At 39.2% G+C, this 20,086-nt stretch overlaps 1 protein-coding gene across 1 annotated transcript in view; it reads right to left on the bottom strand.

Moving 5' to 3' along the window:
* The window catches only part of ankar (ankyrin and armadillo repeat containing), a 160,119-nt gene that overhangs the window by 89,317 nt on the left and 50,716 nt on the right, over window positions 1–20,086 (bottom strand). The window contains exons 6-10 of the mRNA XM_043694464.1: window positions 19,539–19,654; window positions 10,060–10,240; window positions 5,284–5,539; window positions 3,007–3,208; window positions 1,521–1,729 (exon numbers count right to left, since the gene is read on the bottom strand). Of these exons, the coding sequence (XP_043550399.1) occupies window positions 1,521–1,729; window positions 3,007–3,208; window positions 5,284–5,539; window positions 10,060–10,240; window positions 19,539–19,654 (964 nt within the window). The remainder of the gene's footprint in view (window positions 1–1,520; window positions 1,730–3,006; window positions 3,209–5,283; window positions 5,540–10,059; window positions 10,241–19,538; window positions 19,655–20,086) is intronic.

Genomic DNA, 20,086 nt, shown 5'->3' with positions numbered 1-20,086 from the left:
GGCGACCAGAACTGCACATAGTACTCCAAATGTGGCCTTACCAAGGTCCTGTACAGCTGCAACATCACCTCACGACTCTTGAATTCAATCTCTCTGCTAATGAACGCTAATTTCTTTCTCTTTTTGCTATTTATATTAACATCATTTTATGTTTTTTTCATGGATGATACACTTGTATTCTTTTGTTAAGAGTATTTGCACTTTGCTTGAATGTGTTCAATGACTGACCAGCACAGAAACCATACAGTAAAAACAAAACGTATGATTTATTAATAAAAACAGAAATTGCTGGAGAAACTCAGTAGTCTCACAGCATCACTAGAGAGTTAAATGAGAATTAACATTTTGAGTTCAGTATGACTTCTTCTGATATATGCAGCTTCTAGAATGAGCCAATGAATCACACATCAAGTGTGACTGGTAATCCAAAATTGGTTTGCAGTGTAACTTTTAGTGCAGTCAGTATTATTTAATAAATGGTGTCCAATTGCACAATAATCACATTTGGTGATGCTCTGAGATTTTCAACCATGGGGGTATTGAGCAAGATCAGCAAGCTGCCTATTGCAAACAGTTAAAGGGGTGTGTTGTTAATAAGGTTTGTTAGGATGCAGCCCACATGTGTATCATCACACCAGCACTAAACACAGCCAACATATTTGAATAATTATGATCAGCAGAAGCAAGATGAGGAGCTTCATTATTTGGCTATTATGATCTAAAGTGTACTTCTCCAAAGATTATCGAAGCCGTTCTCGTAGTTTTCAAAAGTGATGCAAAAATAAAATTTGAAGAGAGCATTCAAAAGAGAAATGGGAATGAGGGGAGGAGTTGAATTAGTTGATAGCTCCACCAAACAGCCAGGACAGCTATGATTGGAGAATGGGAGTGTTGGAAGGAGGAATAATTGATACAATTGTCTATGATAGATTGTGTAGCAGTATACAACCAGTCCTGATATGTCTGGTAGATCCAGGGTGTTTCTGGACACCAGTGGATGTCTGGAATAGGATCATTAAAAGTTTTAAAGATTTTGAAACAAACTTTGATTTTTTTTTCAATGTCCCATTTGGTTTGGCTCATAAGGGAGATGAAATGGGTGTGCCCCTATTGGCTGAGACACCTTCCTCTGATACTGGATAATTTAGGTAGATACCAGCATCAATGGTGCACTGAATTTCATAGCTATATGAGAGGTCATTTAGACAACGTTATCAGTGGATGTCAATGGAGATGTACCCTTATAAGACATAGTACCTTAGGGAGATGATCAGGAATTGAAAATGTAGATTAAAAATATAATGATAAGTTCTCCTACCACATTCACAGGATAGATACACAAAACAAAGCAACACGCTCAATGACTTTATGATTCCTTGATTGTGATGTCAAAACAAAGCACCCTTTCCCCATATGAAAAACATTCCAACATTTTCTCAGGATATCTCTTTTTAATGAAAATCAATTGTATTATTAAATATAAAACTTATGAGTTCTGAGTTGAAGCAGTAAATACATACCTGTAAGGAGTTCCCAGACAGGTAGCTCTGGAATATTCTGCTCAATGATGTACTTGAGGATTTCTGTATGGGAGTAGAGTGCTGCCAAATGAATAACATTGTTGTTTTCACTGTCAAGCGTTGTTAAATTGGCTCCAAGGGATAGTAAATATTGAAGTGAATCAAATGCACCAGCCATTGAAGCAAGCAATAGTGGAGTAGAGTTGTACCTAAATCAAAGGAAAAGCAGAATCCCTTCAGAAACTAGCAGTAGTAAAATAACAGAACATATCTGGAGGAAAATGTCATTATCTGGATTAATAGTTACATAATTTTCTTAAAAGCATATGTAATCTTCTGGCCAAAGGATGATGATGAGGACTCAGGTGGGAGGAGATCTTGCAAGCCAGCATTTTCGATTTAATATAGATACCCTGTAATGAAATGTCTTTAAAATTCAAAACTGCTCTGAGTCTTATTAACTCCAAAATTCAGTGAATGGTCAAAATTCCTTTATGTCATTCTTGAATCTCCCAAACACACATTTGTTCTGTTACATCTTTAAAGCAGCATACTTCTACCTTGCTAACATTGCTCAACTCTTCCCCAATCTTCAGTCATCTACGCTGAAATTAATCTATGCTTTTGTTAATTCTAGGCTTGATTACTCAAAAACACTGCTGACCAACCTCTCATCTGAACATGGATTCTTCTAAACGTCTGCAAACTTGTATCATCCAATTTGCACTGAGTTCCTTATACCCATCACTCTGAGTTGATAGATATATATTGGTTCTGGTGTGCCTCAACTCTAAAATCCTTCCATAGTATTAGCCCTGCTTGTCGCTATAATATCATTCTGCCTTACAAACCTCAGAGGTCTCCATGCTCCTCTAATTCCAGTTTCCTCCATACCCCAATCTTAAATGCATTATGCGACTGTCTTCAATTGCCCAATATAAAATTTTAAAACTATCTCAAAGTCTCTCGACATCCCTGTATTGCTTTAAGATGTAAAACCTACTTCTTTTATCTGGGCTCATATTTCCTCATGTAGCTTGATGTCAAATGTCCTTTGAAGGTCAAAGGTAAAAGAGGGGAATAGAAAAGTGGAGTTAAAGTCATAAACAGAATAACCATGATTTTATGGGCCCACTGCAACTCTTATTCTTGAACTCTTTGATCACTGTCCTTTGAGAATTTGATCATTTTACAATTTTAAATGCATTACACAAATGCAGTTATTTTGTCAATAAAGCTGAAGAGATATTTGTCTGCTTTCTCTTTGATAGGAAAATTATAAAAATTGTCAAAATTATGAACTGGCTCTGAAACAAATGTTATGTTAAATATTTTAAATTTATATCATAGAACACAATATTTGAATGTTATAAAACTTTAATGATTAACAACATAAATATATAAAAGCATATGCAACACAATGTAGGCTGTAGGTTTTTTGTTCTTTTTTTACTTAACCACGTTAGGTAGATTATTGAACACTTACTGAGCTGAAGTCTCCAACTCTAAAAACTTGGGATCCTTTCGATATAGAGCTCTAATGCAAGAAACATTGTCATAAAATGCAGCAAAATGAATAGCTGTCCAGCCTCGTTTATCAACCTTGGTGACATCTGCCCGCAGGGCCAGTAGGCATGTTAATGAACCAAGTGACCCACATTTGGCTGCCATATGCAAAGCAGTTGGACCTATAAACAAAGGAATTACAAGCTAAAATTAGAAAGAAGCTCCAGTATTACATAAGTTTGATTACAAAAGAATTATAGATTCCAAACAATTGGTTGATGGATGCAACACAGGAGGTTGCTTCGCAAGATCAGAGTTCATAGAACTGGGGTAATACATTGATTTTTAACTGAGGATTTGTTAATGGACAGAAAATAAAGGCTAAGTATAAACATGTAATTTTCAATCTACAGGTTTTAATATTATTTAATAGGTGTGTTGGGCTTCAAATATATAAAATCTTTTTCAATGATTTAACTGAGGGAACTGAGTTTACTTTATCTGAGTTTGCTGCTGACACAAAGCTAGGTGGGAAACCAAGCAGTGAAGACAGTGTACAGAGGTTACAAAGAAATAGACTCAGTTTAAGGATATGAGTAAGAAGGTAGGATTGTGAAGGAAACATAGTTGATTAATTTCCTTGGGGATCTTGCCAGGACAACAACTAGCTGCCTTCGCTTCACCTACTGCATGTGAATGTCCACAAATTGAGGTGAGTGTTAGGTTGAGCTCCTAGAGGGATTTTCCTGTTGCTTGCTCTTTTTATTGTCTTCCTTGGGACCACAAAACTAGGATCTTAATAAATCTGATTTAGTGTTAGTAATAACGCTTCCTGATTTGCTCGAATTGGAGTGTACAGCCTACTGGAAACTCCCGTCCTTCTATTTTAATCTAACAAACTGAGCTGTTAGGATTTAAAGATAGTTTCCTTTTTATTCGTGGTGGCTTTTCATTCTCCTTCAAGCTTGCAGTACTGATGGATTTTTGACGAATTGGCAGCCGGAGGTTCTCTTGTGGGAAGATCTGAGTCAAAGGCTGCTCCGAATGTTCAATTTCCTCAACCTAGGTATGGGTTATGGATCTTGCAATGTCAAATTTGTTTGAGAAAAACTTCAACCACCTCTGACCACATAAAATTTCAAAGGTTGCACACATTGGAATTTAGAAGAATGAGAGCTGGGTCTTAGAGAAGCATACATGCTTCTCTTAGGAGCTTGACACCTAAGGGTAGATGCAGAGAGGTTGCATTCCCTTCTGAGAGAATCTGATACCAGACCCCTAACCTAAGAGTAAGGGGTTGCAATGGGAATGAGGAGGAATTTCTTCTCACTGAGGGTGGTGAATCTGCGATGGCTATAGAAGCTGGGCTTTATATTTAAGGCTGTGATATAATTATTTTAATTGGTCAGGGAATCAAGGTTAACAAGGAAAAGCTAGGAAAGGAGTTGAGCATTACTAGATCAATAATCTCATTGAATGGCAGAGCAGATTCTATGGGCTTATTGGCTTACTTTTGCTCATAAGACTTATGTCTTTTTGCAGTTATCTAGAGTCTTGTTGAGACTATAGTTTGCAATATTGTATGTGGTTTTGGTCTATTTATCTAAGAATAGATATAATTGCCATAGAGGGAATGGAATGATTGTTCACCAAATGGGATGGAGGGATTGTATTAATACGAATGATTACATAAATTGGGCATATATTCTTTGATCTTTAAAAGAATGAAAGATGATCTAATTCAAACATACAAAATTCTTACAGAGATTGTCAGGCTAGATGCAGGAAGGATTTTTCTGGACCCTCTGGAGGGTCTAGAAGGAAAGGACACAGCATCAGAACAATGGAAAATACGTTAGGGCTGAGATGAAGAGGAGTTCCTTCACTCATCCCTGGAATCATTCTGCATTTTCTCAAAACCTTAATTCCTTCCTGAAGTATGGTGCACAAATTGTGTGAAATACTCTTGCTCAGGCTGAACTAGTGACTTGTACAATATCAGTATAACTTCTGTGCTCTTCCACTATAACCTTATGTTAAGCCCCAGGACACTATGTGCTTCATTACCTGCTCTCTTATCCTGCTTGCTGCCTTCAATTCTTATCTAGATTTAATAAGCCTACGTATTTAGTCTGTGATTTAATTAATTGAATCATTCAATTTAAAAAAAATGAGGTCTACACATCTACTCACACATTCTTCATTCATGGAAACTTTTTGTCTTTTTATGTGATTGCAATATTCAATAAAATGTTACTCATAAACAAACCTGATGGTTTTTCGAGCTTACCCATATTGAATAAATAGTCAGTACAACGCTGGTTAATTTTCAGGTGTATTGCGGTCAACTGACAGATGATTGACACATGATTGTGGATTGCAGCATGATGAATAAGTGCATAACCGGATCCATCTACAACTCCAAGTTGAGATATTGGATTTTGTTGACAGTATGTGTAAAAGACAGCAGCAAGTCCACTCTTGGTAGCAGCTGTTAGACCAATGGCCAAATCCTGGGTGAAGAAAAGAAGAAACCAGTACCACCAAATGGCATTTACATCAGCACAATTTCACTATTGAAATCTTGCTTCAAGCGCATGGAGTACTGTGTGCAGTTTTGGTCTCCTTATCTGAGGAAAGATTATTGTCAGAGACAGAATGTAATAAACGTTCACTAGACTTGTTCCTGGAATGGTGGGGGCTGTCTTATGAAGGGAAATTGGGCAAACTGGTCTTGTATTCTCTGGAGTTGTGAAAATGTGAGGTGATCTCATTGGAACTTACAAAATACTTATAGAGGTAGACAGATTAGATGCCGTCAAGATGTATCCTGTGTTTGGGCAGCCTAGATCCTGGAGCACAATTGAAAAATAAGGTGGATGCTACTTAGGTCTGAGATGAGGGGTATCTTTTTTCACTCAGACAGTTATGAATCTTTTGGCTATATAGGTTCTGTCTTTGAGGATACTTAGGATGTAAATTGATAGATTTCCGAATAGCAAAAATGTACATGATTATAAGGATAGGGTGAGTAAAAGTGTTTGATCAGCAGTGATTGTATTCAATAGTGAGGCAGGCTCAATGGGCTGCACAGCTTAGTTCTTTTCCTATGTTCCTAGAAATTGGGTTAAGTTTTCACTTATAATAGATTGGCACCTGCACCTGTATGCCAAACATAACATGGACCATGCAAACTCGAATAAGACAGCAGAAATGGCAGTGTCACACACAATCTTGCCAAATCTGAAGTCAACTTAACTAACATCTGGGATTTGTGGTCAGATTGGAAGATCTGTCCCAGAGACTAATTGAGCAGCAACCTGACAGACATTTTCTTGTAACATCTTACAGACAATTTTCTAGACATCAAAGGCTGGTAGGTTTACAGAAAGCTGATGACTAAAGAAATTGAGATTTTGGTCAAGAAAATGAAGGAAGCATATGTCAGGTATAGACAGGAGAGATTGAATGAATCCTTAGAAGAGTATAAAGGCAGTGGAAGTATACTTAAGAGGGAAATCAGGAGGGCAAAAGGGGATATGAGACAGCTTTGGCAAATTTTATAAATTCATTAAAGACAAAAGGGTAACTAGGGAGAGAAGAAGGCCCCTCAAAGATCGACAAGGCAGCCTATGTATGTAACAACAGGAGATGGGAGAGATAGTAAAGAAGTATTTTGCATCAGTGTTTACTGTGGAGAAGGTCATGGAAGATATAGAATGTGGGGAAATAGATGGTGACATCTTGAAAAATGTCCATATTATAGAAGAGGAGGTGCTGGATGTCTTGAAACGCATACAAGTGGATAAATCCCCAGGACCTGATCAGATGTACCGAAAACTCTGTGGGAAGCCAGGGAAGTGATTTTTGGGCCTCTTGCTGAGATATTTGTATCATCGGTAGTCACAGGTGAGGTGCCGGAAGACTGGAGATGCCACTATTAAGAAAGGTGGTAAGGAAAAGCCAGGTAACTATAGACTGGTGACCAGTGGTGGGCAAGTTGTTGGAGGGAATCCTGAGGAATTTACATGTATTTGGAAGGGCAAGGGCTGATTAAGGATAGTCAGCATGGCTTTGTGCATAGGAAATCATGTTTCATGAACTTGATTCATTTTTTGAAATAACAAAGAGGATTGATAAGGGCAGAGTTGTAGACATGATCTATATGGACTTCAGTAAAGCATTCTGCAAGGTTAGATCTCATGGAATACAGGGAGAACTACTCATTTGGATACGGAACTGGTTCAAAGGTAGACCACAGAGGCTGGTGGTGGAGGGTTGCTTTTTAGTCTGGAGGCCTGTGACCAGTTGTGTGCCATAAGAATCGGTGTTGATCATATAGAGGTTTATAAAATTATGAGGGGCATGGATAGGATAAATAGACAAGGTCTTTTCCCTGTCATGGGGAAGTCAGAACTAGAGGGCATGAGTTTAGGGTGAGAGAGGAAAGATAGAAAACAGACCTAAAGGGCAACGTTTTCACACAGAGGGGTGGTATGTGTGTGGAATGAGCTGCCAGAGGAAGTGGTGGAGGCTGGTACAATTACAACATTCAGAATGTATCTGGATGTGTATGTTATTGGAAGGGTTTAGAGGGATGTGGGCCAAGTGCTGGCACATGGGACTAAATTACGTTAGGATGGTTGGCATGCATGGATGAGTTGGACCAAAAGGTCTGTTTCCATGTTGTACACCTCTGTGACACTATGACACTGTCACTACTCCTGGGTATGTCTTTATCCATTGACTGGATAGACCCATGCAGGGTTATGGCATATTGGGAGGAGTTCAATGAAGGATGTAGGAGGGCAGGCCACGAGCAGCCCCAGGCATACATAAGAACGAGGTGTCAAGGTGATGAAGCTACACTAATTATGCGCCAAGCAGTATAACAAACATGCAATAAAATAGCTAAGCAATTCCACAACTCATGAATAAGATCAAAGATCTGGAAGTCTATCAGATCCAATTGTGAATTGTGGTGGACAATTAAACAACTCATGTATGAGAAGACTTCACAGAAGTCTGAATCCTCAGTTATGGGGGAACTCAGCAGAGAGGTCACCTGAGCTCTCAAATCCATTTGTTTTAAAGCAGTTTGTCCATTCTTCATTTTCTTTTTAAAAGGAAAGTGTCCATTCTACATATCCATGAATATGACAAAGCAAGTGTGATACTGCAAATAAATTTGTCACCAAAACTCTCCCTTTGAATTCTCCAATATTATAATGAATTAGCAGTTTTTTGGGGGTTACAATAAACTCCCAATATCCTCTTCGGCAGTTGTTTCATTGGTTTGAAACATAGTTTCCTGCAAGCTTCAATAGTTTGGGATTATATTGTGACTCAAGCTTAATAGAAATATCCTCCAGCATCGTATCCTTTGGTTTTGCTGAAACGAGCAAACGTCTAATTGTCTCAGACGCTTTCAGGCCTTCTTTGTTCCAAAATATTATTTCTTACCCATCCCTTACTGCTTGATTTACAACTTGATTGGATCTTCAAGGTTATTTTTAGTGGTGAAATACACATCCAGCTGCTCAATACCTTCCAAAAGACTGTCTGTTGCAGTCGTGCTCCACTTGTTGTCCAACAATTCCCAGAGGTACAGCCATCTCTGAAAGTCAGTCCACCAACATGTACAACCCAAATGTTAGACCATAATTTCAGCTTTTTCTCTCTCTCAAAAAATATATCTTATGTTTTCGATGTATGACACTCATGTTCAACATCAGGACTTTATTGGTGTTAAGCTTAAGATGTCTCTTTAAAGAGTGTATGCAGCATGGAAGACGTTACATGACTATGGCAGACTAGGACACAAATTTGAAAGATTGCATTCAATCTAATCATCTTGGTTGGTTCATTGAAATCTCTCAACCCAATATGTTTCTGCTAGAGGAGAAAGTGAGGTCTGCAGATGCTGGAGATCAGAGCTGAAAATGTGTTGCTGGAACAGCGCAGCAGGTCAGGCAGCATCCAGGGAACAGGAGAATCGACGTTTCGGGCATAAGCCCTTCTTCAGGAATTCTGATTCCTGAAGAAAGGCTTATGCCCGAAACACCGATTCTCCTGTTCCCTGGGTGCTGCCTGACCTGCTGCGCTGTTCCAGCAACACATTTTCAGCATGTTTCTGCTAGAGAATTCTCAATCACGTTCTCATTGCCTTGTCTGACAGATATCACACCTGGTCTGTCTATAAAGCATGTAAGTCAATATTTTTCACTGAATCTTGGTACACATGACAGTTAAAAATCAAATCAAAATCTGTGTATTAAATGGAGGTGACTTAAAAGAGAGTAGTTAAATTTGCTTTTCTTTCTACACATTGACATGCACAAATGGTCACAAGATGATGCTCTGACATCCTTGCTGGTAAACATAAACATTTTGGAAAGACATATAATGTAATTTTAGAATTACAGGCAGAGATCAAGAATGTTCTAAATACCTTGCAATTTCCAGTCACTTCAACTGATAATACTTAACTGGACACAACTTAGGGTAATCAATGGCTCAGTATTATTGCCTATAATTTATTGCAAATGTTGTTCAGTCAGAATCCTAAAACTTTTTGACTAACAAATGCATAGAGTTACATTCACACATAGAATGCAACAGTTTAAGAAGATGCTTCACCATCTTCTGAAGATGGTATGAATGGACAATAAATTCTGGCTTTTCTAGAAACATCTGTATCCCAAGATAAAACAGGAATCAAAAATGTTATACATTGAATGACTGAGAACTCACTGATCATGTTTCTAATGTAAAACAAAGCCTTACTTTGGATAACTGAAATATTTTTAGAAATAGGTAGAATTATAAACAGTGCTATTTGATAAATGTCATTTGATAGTAAGGTGGCAATTTACATTAATTTTTTTGTAACTGCTCAAAGTCTTTCCATCACAAATCACATGCATCCAAAATGCCAACATAGCAGATTTATCACAATTATCATGAGATATAAAGAAATGAAACTTTATTGCATTTGTACTTCTGTGCAGCAAAACACCAGAATTCTTAGTACCTTGCATTTTAAGGTCTGTTTATGACCAAATTTTTTCTTTAATTGTTCATTCAACTGAGTTCCATTTAACGGTAGCTTATCAGATTTGAGCAGAGGGATTACGTCATGGATTATTTTCCACCATTTAGACTTCTGCACTGTGAGAAAGATGCTTTCGAGCTCTATAGCAATTGCATAATAACTGTAAAAATAACATTAAGACAAGACATTTTTGAACTTAGATTAGTCTGCAATGTTCTGCAAATCTTCAAATATTCCAAGATTCAATGCAAAAATAAAATGATTCCTGATGGTCTATTGGTGAAAAATACTATCCAGAGTGGTACTAATTATTTAGATCAGGAAATTTCATGTCAACCTTTAGTTTATGCTGAGTTACCTTGTCTGACATTTTACCAACTCTCTGAAGACAGACAGGTTTGGAGGTGGGAGGTTTAGTAAAATGGAGTTAGAATGTACAGTGAAGAAAGACTGATTTAGGCATTATGCATGATAATACAGAATAACAGTGGTTTTGCTTTCTATTACCTGGAAGTGGGCAGCCAATTATCTAATTTATTGATCTATTCAGGCCATTTTACACCCTTATTGCAATTGGCTGATATTGGAACAGATCCCTGCTGCCTGGGGATATCATAAGACACATTCAATGGTTTCCTGGTGGTGGGGAGAATCTTCCTTCTTGGAATCTCTGTATCCCACATAAGGGGCCTGGATAGCAGCAATAACCATGCTCAAGTGTTTGCACCACTCTGACTGGACAGCCCTGCCTGCTTGACTATGGTACTAAAAATGTTTATTGACTCTTTAAAGATGCTTAAACATGGAAGTGCTTTCTACTTGTTGCAGCGTCTACAACAGCCACTTCATTCAGAGGCACTGCTGAGACCAATTGCTAACTGTCCTTTGATTGGGTCAGCAGCTCAGGGAAGCAAGCTTGCCATTATTAAAATTGCTATCCCAGTAGAGACTCTAATCAGTCACATCAGTAGAGCTCCCGTTTGCCCAGTTCTTCTGACAGACTCATGGCGTCTTCGTAAAATTACGACTCTGATGACAGCAAGCACAGAAGTTATATTGATAATCTTGGCTTTAGTGAGGTCCCATTTACTGTTGAGAAATACCTGTGGTGGCATAATCTATACTCCCTATACAACTCCATTCTCTCACCCTCGGTGCTGTTTAACTCTACGACACACTCTGTCTGTCTTTACCCACATCTCATCTGAACATCTTTAATTCAGCTCCACTACAACCACTGTAGACCTGAAACTTGTCTTCATCCAATAGGGGAACGTTTGGTGAAATACAAACATGAGATTTTAGTTATAGAAAGTAAAAGTGAATGCAAACAAAACCAATCAAGGCTGAAGTTCACCCAAACAATATAAACTAGATTTTGACATCATGACCAATAAATGTCAGGAACAGCAACAGCTTCTTCTTCTCCAAAGTCCTTGTCCTCCTTCTTCTTCTTCTCCTCCTCCTCCTCCTCCTTCTCCACAAATGACTGCTCCCATTGTCCCAGTTCCTCAGTATCCTTCACATCGTCTCATTGTCTGCTTCAATTCTGCAGAACATAACATACCACGATGATGTGACACAGTCTGTGTGAATTATACAGGGGAGTCCTCCACAGACTGATCCAAGCAGCAGAACCACATCTTCAGTCGCCCTATTGTCTACTCCACAATCACCCTAGTTGAATCATGGGTGGCATTGCACAAGTCAGGGCACTGCAACATTGTGTCATGAACTGTGGTCACTCGGTAATCAGCCTTGTAAGGCACCTTAACCTTCAAACACATCAGGTACACAAGAGTGGTCCATGATATAGGAGTCATGGCAACTGTCAGGATATCAGGGACACACCACCAGGAAGTGGTTACAGTGATCACAGATGACCTGAACATTAATGGAGGTTCTGGTGATGGTCATCAAGATGTCTCTGCCATCTGCCAGGACAGATTCCAACGAGGTGCATGACCTGAGGTCAGTGATGGGAAAGTTGCTGGATAAGGTACTGAGGGATAAAATCTATTTATATTTGGAAATGAATGGGCTTATCAGTGATAGGCATCATGGTTTTGTGTGGGGGAGATCGTGCCTTACCAACTTAATAGAGTTCTTTGAGGAAGTGACCAAGTTGATAGATGAAAGAAGGGCTGTAAATGTCATATACATGGACTTTAGTAAGGCATTTGATAAGGTTCCCGATGGTAAACTAATGGAGAAAGTGAAGTCACATGGTGTGCAGGGTGTTCTAGTTAGGTAGATAAAGAACTGTTTGAGCAACAGAGGATAGAGAGTAGTAGTTGAAGGGAGATTATCGAAATGGAGACAGGTGACCAGTGGTGTTCCACAGGGATCAGTGCTAGGGCCACTGTTGTTTGTGATGTACATAAATGATCTGGAAGAGGGCATTGTTGTTATGATCAGCAAGTTTGCAGATGGTGCGAAGATTGGTGGAGTAGCAGAAAGCATAGGGGACTGTCAAAGAATACAGCAGGATATAGATATATTGGAGAGTTGGGTGGAGAAGTGGCAGATGGAGTTCAATCCAGGCAAATGTGAGGTGATGCATTTTGGGAAGTCTAATTCTGGAGCGAATTATACAGTAAATGGAAGAGCTTTGGGAAAAATTGATAAGCAGAGTGGTCTGGGAGTTCAGGTCCGTTGTACCCTGAAGGTTGCTGCACAGGTGGATAGAGTGGTCAAGAAGGTATGTGGTATGCTTGCCTTCATTGGATGGGGTGTTGAGTATAAGAGCTGGCAGGTCATGTTAAAACTGTACAAGACATTGGTTCGGTTGATTTAGAATACTGTGTACAGTTCTGGTTGCCATATTACCAAAAGGATGTGGATACTTTGGAGAGGGTGCAGGGAAGGTTTATATGCATGTTGCCTGGTATGGAAGGTGCTAGCTATGAAGAGAGGTTGAGTATGTTAGGATTGTTTTCATTAGAAAAAAAGAGATTGAGGGGGAACCTGATTAAGGTCTACAAAATCATGAAGGGTATAGACAGGGTAGATAGAATTAAGCTTTTTCCCAGGGAGAAGGATTCAATAACGAGCAGTCATGCTTTCAAGGTGAGAGGAGAAAAGTTTAAGGGGGATACACACGGCAAGTGCTTTACATAGAGCATGGTTGGTGCCTGGAATGTGTTGCCAGCAGAAGTAGTAGAGGCAGGCACGGTAGAGTCATTTAAGATGCACCTGGACAGATACATGAGCAGTTGAGGAGCAGAGGGATACAGATGCTTAGGAATTGGGCAACAAGTTTAGACAGTGGACTTGGATTGGCTCAGGCTTAGAGGGCCGAAGGGCCTGTTCCTGGCCTGTAAAGTTTCTTTGTTCTTTGTTCTTTGACAAGTAGCCTTTCTGTGTATCTGCACTAATGAACACCACAGTACGTCAGCATTGATAGCCTTTGGCTTTGGCTGGAATGTTACTATGTTAACAGGCATGACAAGACAAGTCAATGCAAAACATGGATGATGTTAACATGGAGATAATTGTGAAGTGAGCTGATGCTACACGAGCAAGGGATCAGTCCTTGAGCTGAGTCTTTCCTGAGAGTTCCTGCTGCAGCCTTTTAACTAAAGATGCTAATGCATCATGCAATGTAAGTCAGAGCTTTCTAAGTCTAAGGTCTGCAAATATATCAGACAGGTGCCATAATGGTCATGAGCAGTTACTACAAGCCAGGTACCAATGTCTGTGGATGAAGTGCGTGTGGAGCTGGTGCCTATGGATTTTGGTCTGAACTGTACTTTAGTCAAATGCAACACAGAGGTTCTTTGGAATAAATGGCAAGCTGAATCCACCAGATACTCACTGTCATTTTCATGTATAGCTTTCTTGATGTCTAGCTTGCTTGATATGTTTGGCAAAATAGAAAGCTAAATATTAATGAGGTGGTTTGGTCCACCAACAAGACGTTTAACTGTTAATTGGCAAATCACAGCTGCCTCGCAAGAAACTCTCTGGGCCAGCTGTCAAAAACATAGAAGATGGTGCAAGATGATCTCAATGTCAAGACAGCCTTCGCTGGACTTCTCGAGTGATTCTGCCACTACTCTCAGCATAACCCATGTAACTCTGACCCCTATAAGATTCTATCCAAAATTTCCACAATATTTAAAAACTTTAGTCCTGCAAGAAATATGAAATTTGAAGTTTCTTTGCAACAATTCCCAAATACAGGGTCTGAATCCACAAGATTTTGTCCTCATAAATCTTGTTATCCCTCTCAAGCTACTTTACTGGAGGATCTGGGTAGACTTTTGTGATTTCAATCCTGCAATGGGAACTCAAGCCTCATCTTTTTACTCAGAGGAAAGGATTCTACTAACTGAACCATGGCTGACACAAAAGTCAGCATTCCTTCATTTTTGTTGGATCAAAATCCTATGGCCTGAAATGCAGTTCACAGACTGTCAGTGGCTCATCACAATCTTATCAAGGGAAATTTGGTATGTGCAAGAAATTATGTCGGAAAGGTCTGCATGCCCAGAATTAATAAATAGTCTCACATTCTTTCAAACCAATTTGGTGGACGGTACACCATCATGATCTCATAGATACATGGAGTCGTATAGCATGGTAACAGACTCTTTGTTCAACTTGGCCATGCCGACCTATTTTCTCAAACTAAACTAAACATTTGCTGTATATGGAGCATATCCCTCCAAACCTTTCCAATTCATCTTCCTATCCAAATGTGTTTTAAATGTTGTAACCGCTCCTGTATGTGCCATTTCTACACAGTTCATTCCACACTCTGTGTGGAAAAGTGCCCCTCAGGTACCTTTTAAAACTTTTTCCTCTCACCTTAAAAAATTTGCCCCCTAGTTTTAAACTCACCCACCCTAGGGAAAAAACCATTGCTATTCACCCTATTTATGCCCCTCACAATTTTATAAACCTGTATAAGGTCACCCCTCAACCTCCTATGCTCCAATGAAAAATGTCTCAGCTTATCCAGCCAATCCTTACAACTCTCCTTTCCTGGCAACATCCTGATAAATCTTTTCTGAACCCTTTCCAGTTTAATAATATCCTTCCTGTAACAGGGCAACCAGAACTGTACACAGTATTCCAAAAGTGGCCTCATCCAATGTCCTGTACAACTTCAACATGATGTCGCAACTCCTATATCCAAAGGTCTGAGCAATGAAGGCAAGCATGCTCTGCACCTTTTTAACCACCCTAACTACCTGTGATGCAACTTTCAAAAAACTACATACCTGATCTCCCCTAGGTCTCTTGTTCAACAAAACTACCCAGGCCCTATCATTAACTACATAGGTCCTGGCTTTGTTTTTGTCAAAATGCAACACCTCACATTTATCCAAATTTTTATTGCTCATGGTTATTGCCTGGCATGAATGTTACTTGCCACTTATCAGCCCAAGCCAGGATATTGTCCAGATCTTGTTGCATTTGATCATTGACTGCTTCAGCATCTGAGGAGTCGGGAATAGTGATCATTGGTGAACATCCCCACTTCTGATGTTATGATAAAGGGAAAATCAATAATCAATCAGCTGACAATGGTTGGGCCTAGGACATTACCCTGAGGAACTCAGGCATCGATGTCCTAGAGCTGAGATGACTGACCTCCAAGCATGACAACCATCTTCCTATGGGCCAGGTATGACTCTAACCAACAGACAGATGTTCTCCCATACCCACTGATTCCAGTTTTGCTTGAGCTCCTTGATGCCACACTCAGTCAAATGTGGCCTTGATTCAAGGGCAGTCACTCTAACCTCACCTCTGGAAATCAGCGTTTTTGTTCACGTTTGAACAAAGACTATAATGAGGTCAGGAGCTGGCTGACCCTAACACAACCTAAACTGGGCAGCAGTGACCTGGTTTTTACTGAGCGGGTGCTGCTTGGTAGCACCTTCAATCACCTCAATGATGGTCGAGAGAAGGCTGATGGGGCAATAATTGGACAGGTTGGCTTTTTTTCTACTTTTTGTATACATGACATACCTGGGAAATTTTCCATATTGTCAGGTAGATGCCAGTTTTGTAACTGTATTGGAAGAGCTTGGCTAGGGGAGCATCAGGTTTGGAGCACAGGTTTTCAGTCCTACTGCTGAAGTGTTTTCAGGGCCTATAGCCTTTGCAGTATCCAGTACTTTCAAATATTTCTTATTATCATGTGGAGTGATTGGTATCTATGATGCTGGAGACCTCTGGAGGAGGCTGAGATGGATCATCAAATCGGCAGTTCAGGCTGAAGATTGTTGCGAATGCTTCAGACTTGTCTTTTGCACTGATGTATGCACTTTTGCATTGCCCTCTGAAATAGTCAAGCAAACCACTCAATTCAAGGACAATTAGAGACTGGCAAGAAATGTTCACCGCAAGACCATAAGGAAATGAACAGGCCAAATGCTGCCCTTGCCAGGAACACCCAAATTCCATGAAGGAATAAAATGCTCAGACAAATTTGATACCTGACTTCATCTCAGGCTGCCCAGCCCACACTCAATGCTCAGGCATGATGAGATCCCAGGAGAGGGCAGGCCAATGCCTGTGGAAACCTGGCTAATAAACCCAACTACATTGAAGGAAACTGGCAATCAACAAATTAAGACCCACCACTCAATGACCACAAAGCAGACAGAACAAGGGCCAGAGCAATTCCAATTGGCCAGTCATAGTTTTTCCAAACTGAATGACCATTATCTGCCTGTCCCACATTCGCCCCCCCCCCACCTCACATATAACACTACAGCAGGAAACCATTAGCACATCATTGATAAAAAGCTCTTTAAAAGAGCTCTACATTTAATCACACTCCTATTCCTACCCTTTCAGCAAAGGATTTTCTCCCCTGATTGCAAGGCTGTCACAATTTGTTGACTTAAATCATCATAAAGTTGGTATGTAGATTGGAAAAGTTGCGGCAGTTTCGGGGGGTTGGTTGGCTATGGAGTTAAGGTCACAATCAGATCAACTATGATCTTATCGGATGGGGCAGCAGGGTCAAAGGGTCAAATAGCCTCCTCCTGTTCCTAATTTGTAGGTTGTACACCACTAATTAATCCTGAGGAGGGCCAACACAAACTATGAACTGCTCCAAGCTGACTTCACATCTTCCTCACAATCCCCTCCCAGAACAAATGAGTGGTTCCAGGAAGTTGAACTCTGGAATACCATCAACACAAATGGAAGAGACAGAATCATACAGGTCACCAATACTTTGCATTGCACTTCACCCTTCTCGCTAGTTAGATATTTTCTCATTTATATGTTCAGAGATATCCTTACCATCTATATTAACAATCTTGCATTTATTTTGTACTTGTGATTAATATTATTGAAGTTGTATTTCACCTTTCAGAGAGGAAACAGTTGGTTTTCATTACTTGAAAAACACATGCCCATCTGATACTGATTTTGTAAATGACTGAAGTAGTCTCCTGTACTGGTTTAATCCCCTGCCAAGCTCCTCTCCTGGGGATAAATACAATAAGTAATGCAGAAAAAGCTGTTACATGGATCCAAGGGAGGCCCAATCACTGGATGAACAGAGAGTAGAATGAATGAAATAGTTTGCTGTCTGCGATCTGAGCTCAAGACTACTGTGTCTCGACTTGCATTGAAATGGTGACTGCTGTTGATGATTGTTCCTTCTTAACAATCAGGGTTTATATTGCAAAATCTAAAGTAGTTTTAACATGCCTTTACTACATTTCATATTCCCAAATCTGTCATAAAATCTGGATGACAAATTGTTGATGAAAATGCAGAATTCTGCAAGTGGGCAGGCAAATAACAATGGACCTCAATTCCAGTTAGATTGTGCTGTATTTAAGAATATCAGGTACATGATTCTGCTGTTTAATGCAGATAATATACTGTACATGCATATGTGGAAGATTAGCCATGGTCGCATACATGATTGTGAAGCAGGAGAAAAAGTGTATAGACTAAGTATGAAGAAGTCATAGTAAAGAAGCACAGTGGAAGCCATTATGTAAAATAGATCAGTCACAAGAAATAAGCAACAAAGTCTCCTAACGAAGAATGGAGGCTAGTTATGCATTGGATTCAAAATTCAGAGAATGAATGAGCATCTATACTTAATGGAAGAATTTAGGAAGATAAATAAAATCTCTGGTTAAAGATGCAGGGACTTATTCTGAGCAAAGCATTTAGCCAAATGTGCAATACTACACAGGAAATTGATAGCAAGTTCAGTGGTTGAATCATATCTTTTTTTCATTAAGATATTTGACAGAGTCTATCTTTGACCTTGTGCTGTAGGAAGTGACTTGCATTTTATTTTAAACATTTTGAAATAAATACTACGTTTGTAAATAGATACATGTACCACATTTTTGTCGATAATGATATTAATCTGACTCATCAAGTCAGATTATTTTACCTTCATGAATGCGACCAGTAGTTGGAGAGGTGAACATCTCCTTTTCTTACATTTTTCCAAACAATAACTGTCTTAAGACCATTTTGATTAAACTTTAGAGGCTTATGAACTAACTTTGTTAAATTATCAAAATACTAGCAAAAGTTAATAAAATTACAAGCATGAGTTCAATGAGTTAATACAATACATGAAACAACTAGCAGCACACAGATGTCGATGTAATCAATTAATATTAAATAAACTTACAGTTTCAGTAAAACAATCTACTCATTTGTGCTGTATCATTTATAATCTTATTGTTGGATCTTACATATTTAAATGATCCAAGTGATGGAATGCTATCACTATTCAGAGGGGACATCCATTTAAATAATGCATAAAGAAAGTTTTTGAAAAATATCACACAATTGATCTGTAAATATACTTGAGTGACTACATATTGAATTGAGGTTTCTTTGATTAGATTAGATTAGATTACATTACAGTGTGGAAACAGGCCCTTCGGCCCAACAGGTCCACACCGACCCGCCGAAGCGAAACCCACCCATACCCCTACATTTACCCCTTACCTAACACTACGGGCAATTTAGCATGGCCAATTCACCTGACCCTGCACATCTTTTGGACTGTGGGAGGAAACCGGAGCACCCGGAGGAAACCCACGCAGACACGGGGAGAACGTGCAAACTCCACACAGTCAGTCGCCTGAGGCGGGAATTGAACCCGGGTCTCAGGCGCTGTGAGGCAGCAGTGCTAACCACTGTGCCACCGTGCCGCCCAAAATGCGTTTGGATGCGTTTCTCTCAGTTTGAGACAAAATTAATATCAATTTACCATTTTTTGTATGTCACAGTATCAGAAAAATTACATTTAAAAATAGGATCAGAATTGAGATTAGATAATTTTGGTCATAGAATAGAGAGAAATGAGAAGAAAACAGGAAACTGATAAAACAAAAAGCAAAACACAGTTAACATTTTCAAACAATATAAACAATACAGTGTAATTTAAAGGAGAGACTGTAAAGGGTGAAAATGCCCTTTTTTTAAAAAAAGAAGTCCATACCCACCTTTTCCCCTCAAACTTCATAGTAGGTATGGTATATTGACCCCTGAGTAGCATATCAGGTTTGAACAATTGTTTCAAGTGGTACATTGCTTGGGTCTGGATATCAGTAAAGTTAGCCTGTAGCAAAACAGCAATAATTATATACATTAAATATTGACATTTAATTTACGGTATTACAGAGTTCAAATTACAAGATAAACAATTAGATTCCCATGAAAAATATTCTGGATCGTAACCCCTTAATGTGGTTTCTGTGTAAAATACCATTGCCAATATGATACCATCTGAGCATTCCCCACATTTTAGCCCTTGTAACATATACCACAAAGAAAGGGTTCTTGTTGAAACAGATGTCTTGAAGTTTATTAATGCTAACTATTTGCACTATGCTAATGTCACAAACAGAGTCTGAGTTTTGTGTTTACTGATTATATGGAAAAACATGCCATATCTTTAAAAAGATTGTTACTTTGATTCCAGCTATTGTTATAATAACAATGGTTACTGAAATTGATGTGGGTACCTTTATACTGGAACATCAGACATCAT

Source organism: Chiloscyllium plagiosum, chromosome 7, assembly GCF_004010195.1.
Source record: "Chiloscyllium plagiosum isolate BGI_BamShark_2017 chromosome 7, ASM401019v2, whole genome shotgun sequence".
NCBI lineage: Eukaryota > Metazoa > Chordata > Chondrichthyes > Orectolobiformes > Hemiscylliidae > Chiloscyllium > Chiloscyllium plagiosum.
This window is presented reverse-complemented; position numbering and strand designations above follow the sequence as displayed.